The 6,000-nt window shown below is 46.1% G+C and overlaps 1 protein-coding gene across 8 annotated transcripts in view; it reads left to right on the top strand.

Annotated features, from left to right (window-relative positions):
* Positions 1–1,410: 1,410 nt before the first annotated feature.
* Positions 1,411–6,000, top strand: part of NR3C2 (nuclear receptor subfamily 3 group C member 2) — a 651,149-nt gene continuing 646,559 nt past the window's right edge. For 4 of the 8 annotated variants that reach the window (XR_012655961.1, XM_032793225.2, XM_032793224.2 and 1 more), the window contains exon 1: positions 3,505–4,506. Coding sequence is in view for 3 of the 8 variants with exons in the window: in XM_032793225.2 (XP_032649116.1) it covers positions 4,494–4,506 (13 nt within the window). In the remaining 5 variants the exon portion in view is untranslated. The other 4 variants (XM_075066312.1, XM_032793226.2, XM_032793228.2 and 1 more) reach the window with 4 other exon arrangements.

Here is a 6,000-nt window from a genome sequence, read left to right as displayed (position 1 = left end):
CCCTTGCATGCAGTATATAGGGTATTGGTATCCCTATTTTACAGATGTGGAAAAGGAGGCACAGAAGTTAAAGCAAATATGTTCAGACTTGTGTGTGTATAAATGTAAGCATCCAACTTTAGGTACCTACATAAATAGCCTGATTGTGCAAGTATGGCCCTTCTAAAGCGCCTGTTGAAGTTCATGGTAACTATGGGTGCTCAATACCTCAGGAGTTAGGGAGTCAAATTTTAAGCCTGTGCTGAGTCACAACGATAACATCTCTATTTTAACTGGCCAAAGCCCAAATGTGGAATGCAGGAAACTTAAGCTGTGAAATTATTTTGTTTACTGTAAATAACTCTATACCTTCAGTTACATAATTCTTCGATGCTAATGTAAATAACTTTGTCATAAATTTGCAACCCTCACTTTTGTAATCTTATTGCTAACTCTGGGTCTACAATGAGTGACTGCCCTCAAGATGGGGGGGGGACATCCGAGCAATGTTGATGTCAAAGTCTCTGAGTTGGGATTAGTCCTTTGTAAACTCAGTCCTTGCTCAGACCATTCTGGTTCTCACACACTTGAGCTTCCTCTTGCAGCCAACGGTTGGATGCTCAGCAGAGATGGTTCAGCAGCAGGCAATTTGTGCTGGTTTTAGCACCACCTGTGTGTTGGGCTAGAGCTGCCCTCTACAACTGTGAGATGATGCTGGGGTTGTCCCTTGTTTCCCCTCACCCGCCCAGCCAAAAGATCAAACAGCTAGGGCTATGGATTTTCAGGACCCCAGAGGCCAATTCTGGGGTGTAACTATGAAGGAGGAAATTATAGGAAAAAGCCTGTAACAGGCTTTCACTCCAACGACTGGTTTGAGCACATGGGTAGTGAAACAATTTGCATAATGGGGGTGACATTGAACAAACTGTAAATTCACCCTGTATAGGATGGAAACTACTTCAAGCGTGGGGGTGTTAGCACCCCTAGTTTCACAAGCTGTTAGAGCGGTTTCCAGGCTATGTGGGCACAAGGCTGGGGGTGGAAAGAGAAGGCTTCGTGGGAGGAAGCTGATATTCACCCTAGGGAGGGCGAAGGCCGGCTCTCGCACATGAAGCTGAGCAGCACACACCTGCGGGGAGAAAGCCAGCCGGGCTGTGTGTCAGGCTGGCCAGGAGTCAGCCCCGCGCTAACTTTCATCATTCCACCGCCGTCAGAGCGGAGCCGGATTTCCCTCGCCCACTGCAGCCAAGGAGGTGTCCCCCGACCGGGCTTTAAGGAGGGCAGGGCTAGTGCCGGGGCAGCACAGCTCTATGGCCGCGGGTCAGCGCGAACCTGTCACGGCCCTTCCAGCCAGGGCAGAAGCTGGCTCCCGCGTGCGTCACCGCACAGAGCCCCGGCTGCGGCAGCAGCCGCCCCTGCCCTCCATTCTCCGGCAGCGGCAGCGACAGCAGCAGCAAGCACTTCTCTCCGCCTGACGGCTACGGCGTGGCCCTGCCCGCTAGCCGGGCCTGCTCCGCTCGCCTCCCCCCAGCCCCGCTAGGTGTCTGGGCGAACGCGGCACGGCCAGCCAGAGCAGAGCGACTCCAAGTCCCTGCGGCGCTCGCTGCTCCTGCCGCCGCCGCCGCCGCTGCGGGGAAGGCGGGGGTGGGCTCCAGCGCTTCAGACTGGTGCTGTCAGAGCCGAGAGACACGCTCCGCCTGGGGAGAAGGGAGGGAGCTATACTCCTCCCCCCACCGCCACCCTGGCCTGCCTCCCTCCTTCCTTCCTCCCTCCCTCTCCTCCAGCAGCTCCACAAACCAGGAACCAGAGCCAGCTGCAGCCTTCTGTGCGTGAGAAAAACACGGGGAAGCCAAGCAGGGAGTGCGGAGCAGCGCCAGGAGAGGGAAGGTGAAGGAGGACGGACGCAGGAGGGGAAGCACGGAGAGGCTGTCAACATAAAAGGGAGGAAAAAGTTTACACCCGTGTTACTCTCGCCTCCCTCTTCCTGGGTGGCGTCGCTGGGAGTTTTACCTGGAATGGCAAGTTTTTTTCAGGGTGGCTTTTTCTCCGACTCCCCCCTCCAGCAGCGGATGAGGGTGTGACACAAGGGGGAACCCGCCCCGCCACCTAACCCTCTATGGTGGGAGCTGTCACCAAGAGCAGAGAAGAGCTGATCCGGGTGGACTTCACTGTTTCCAGCTCCACTGTTACAGTGCTGCAGCCCCCCGTGGGGCTGGAGTCAGAGAGGAACTGCTGCCGCTGGGGGTTTTGTGTGAGAGTGTTACAGCCCCCTTCTTCCAGGATATAACTAGAACCACCTCGAGCATTTTCAGTCGCATCTTCATCATTCGTTTCCTCCTAATTATTGCTATTGCTGCTTGTTGGATGGCTTGTTGGCAATAGCTGGGGGTCTTGCCTCCTCCAGCCGCCCCACCATGTCCTAGATAAGGTGAGTGCAGTCAAATCACTTTGCACAGAGTCCTGGGGAGCGTTTCTTTATGGGGAAAGGAACAGAGCAAAAAAGCAAGGATCGGCTATGTTAGTTTGGAGGGCAGTGTGTTGAGAGGGGAGAACTAATAACTGTGTCTACAGAGATTTTTCAGCAGAAAGATTGTGTGTCCAGGTCAAGATGGATTCTATTAAAATCAGCTAAAACTTAGGTTTTAAAAAAAAAACCCATGTCCATTGCTTAAATAATAACTTATTAGCATCCGTGTCTCTGGGTAGCTCTGCTAGGTCTGGGAGGCTGGCTCATTCCTCGGCCCATGTCTACTGCTGGATCTGGAAGTGGAGATCAATTTTTGGCAGAATATTAAAACATGGAAGGCACGTGACTTTTTAAAAAATAATCCTAAAGTAAATACGTTACTGCGCCCGTCTGATAAAAAATGTAACCCCCAGTTTTCTAAAATATAAATACCACGGAATATTTAAATATATTTCTCTATTCTAAAACTGCTTTTATTGCACGGTTCTTCTGCAGATTTCCCTTTTTCACAGGGTACCTCTAATTTTATGGGATTTGCTCGGGGCGTGAGGGAGTTTATTCTTGTCTGGGAATTAAATGGAGAGAGATGGGATCAAGGGGGGCGGGGAGTGTCTGTGTCAGGTTTTAGCTGGCGAGAAAGAGAAGCTCTCTACACCATTGCTGCTGGTGTCAAAATCTGAAGAAGGGGAAACATACATTTTCATTGACTGATGCTTAGGAGTGCCTGTCATTATTGCTGATTTGAAGCCCCAGGTTAAAGGATGTTGGTAAAGAACTACTGAAGAATGTATCATTTTAAAGTTTACATTGTTCTTTTCTTTTTAAAATATTTCTAAACTTTGGAAACAAGCAAACAAGGACGGTGAAATTAAATGCTTCAGGCTCCAGACAGCGACTCGAGTTTTAAAACCGTTTTATTGCTCTCATTTATCATTTACCCTCACTTAAAGAGGAGGAAAAGAGAGAAAATCTGTGCGCAGCATTTACAAAGGCTACACTAGACGCAATAAAATGAACCCAGAGACAAGCAAAGGACAAGTCCTTGAACCTTAGTGAGTTTCTCTCTTTTAAATCATTACTGCATCGATAACATGCATATTCATGCATTGTTTAAACACGGAAATTGAAATGGAAACGTGATAGTCTTGCTGCACGGGTAAGAGGCGATGATTATAAGCACAGAAAGGAAAAGGCTGCGTCCTTCCAAATTTGCTCCCTGGCCAGTCAAGCTGCTCACCTTGGCGCCGGTGGAGTTAACTTTGTCTCCAGGAGACGGCGGTGGGCGGAGACAAAAGCTCCCTTTTTATAGACCCTAGTTTCTAGCTCTACCTGAGGAGAGGAACCACCCCGCACTCCCAAGCCTGCCTTCAGTCAAAGGGGTGGGGAGTGAAATGGACAAAAACCCCAGCGGGGAGGGCACGCTCTGCATCACAGCCCTGCCAAGACTCCGTTGGGAGGGGGATTCCCTCCTGGATTCATTTCAAGGCACTTTTAAAAAGTATTTCCCTTGTTAATTTATAATGAGGTGTTTTTAACTCCTCCAGTCGATAACAGCGGGCCACTGTCCTGACTCCACTCCGGCTGGGGAACTGGACTAGAAGAGATGTTTGGAGGGCTGTACCTTGCATTGGGAAAGGTAGCTCTGTCCCAGGCTCTGCGCTCTCTCAACGAGCCTCTGTGGCTTTAAGGAGCGATACATTTTCCAGTCTGTGTCGCAGCAACTTTGTATCAGTCATGTCGCCCGCCCGTTGATTGAAACGGCTTTCGTCCAATGAGAAACCCTCCTGAGCCCAATAGCGCTTCTCTTCTCTTTCCGTCTGCCAGTAGAGGCAACTGAAGGGCGGGATATTAACTTGAACTTTATCTGAGCATGTGACATATTTTTAAAAGGACTTGGCACCTTTTTTTTTTGTTTCTTCGTGTGCCCTGCTCAGTGTCATTGGGCGACGTAGCGAACTTCTGGTTAAGAGGGAAGCCAGCGGATTTACCTGCTGGCGAATAGTTATTTCTTGTTCTAATGTAAAACCATCTGCATTTTCTGGCCTGGATGTTGGATTTAGGTGGGTTACACTTTAATGGAAATGCGGACTGTAGCAACAGGTGGAGACAGACAGCGCAGGTGTGCGGGGGAAGCACTGTCAGTTCTTGTCCTCTTGTGGCTCAGTGTCGTTATATCCACTTTGCAAAGGAGGTAGGGCTTTGCGATGTTTTCTTTTTGCAAGGGGAGATGGGGCTTCAGATGTCCCTTTTTAGTGCTGGAGATGCTGCATGTTTTTATTATTTTATGATTTTAGTCTAGGATCTTTGTGTTTAGAATGCATATTGTCATTTACAAGTGTGCCTTGTACCCAAGTTTTCCCACACCAAGAGAGATTCCCCTCCCAAAAAAGTTTTGTTTATTGCATTTGAAAAAGCAGATCCACAGATCAGATTTGTAATTGTTAATTAGAAATAGGTCAGTAAGTTTCAACAACTTCCAATATAAAATCAGCTGTCTTAAACCTAGGTAGAATTCAAACTGAGTACATGCAGTGATCTGTTTAATGTTCATCAGTCTGTAATTGGTTTTCTTTATATATATTAAATCAATTTGCTAGCTATATTTCGTGGTTATTTGGTTTCAGTGACAAACATCCTCAATGTTTCCTTGATTTCTCTGGCATCATTTTGTTTTGTACGGTTAGTCAGAGGACTATTCCTTATGTTCCATTCTTGGCCTTTTATTCAGATGTATTGTACAGATCCATTTGTGTATTGTAGTCTAATCATTTTCATACTGTAAATTAGAATTATATGTCTCTCAAACTTAGCTAACTGTGCCTATATTTTATAATCCAATACAGAATATCTAATTTTCCCATGAAAATATAAAGCTAAACTGTCTAGTGGGGCTAGGGGCATGGGATCTGAGAAAAAGAGCACATTAAAACATAAAGAAAAGACTTTCCATACTCCATTTTCTGTCTTTGGTAATTTTTCATATTTGTATAATAAAGCTTTCTCTAGCTGTGTGATCCTATTCTGAACCCTTAATTCTGAGTTTATGCCATCACAGAATGTTGTCTTGAAAATAATTAAGAAATCATAAATTATGCATTCTATCACTGTAGGATAAGTGAGAGGAGGTGATGGGTATTGAGGGAGAAAATTCTAAATTCAGCAAAGACATCTTTTGATAATTAACACACAAGGCAAAGCAAATAGCTATTTGTCTTTCATCTAATTCTTATGTTTAATATGACATATTGCTGAGAAAAAAACAGAACTAGTTCATTTTTAATCCCTAATGCAAATAGGGAAATAAATTCAATCCATGTTTTCAAACTATTGTAATCCTAAATAAAAAATTAAATAACCTGAAGAAATAAAAAATTAGAAAAATAAGTAAAGATTTTAAAACAGTTCAGCAACTAGGAATATGCCACATTCCCTCCTTGCATGCCGCACACACAAAATCCCGTGTAATGCTCTGTCTTAGGACAAATGAAGAAGAAAAAAATAGTGGATATATTTATTTCTCCAAGGCGCATATACTCCCCTTGTTTTGCATGTAG

This window comes from Chelonoidis abingdonii, chromosome 5 (genome assembly GCF_003597395.2).
Source record: "Chelonoidis abingdonii isolate Lonesome George chromosome 5, CheloAbing_2.0, whole genome shotgun sequence".
In the NCBI taxonomy this organism is placed as follows: Eukaryota; Metazoa; Chordata; order Testudines; family Testudinidae; genus Chelonoidis; species Chelonoidis abingdonii.
This window is presented reverse-complemented; position numbering and strand designations above follow the sequence as displayed.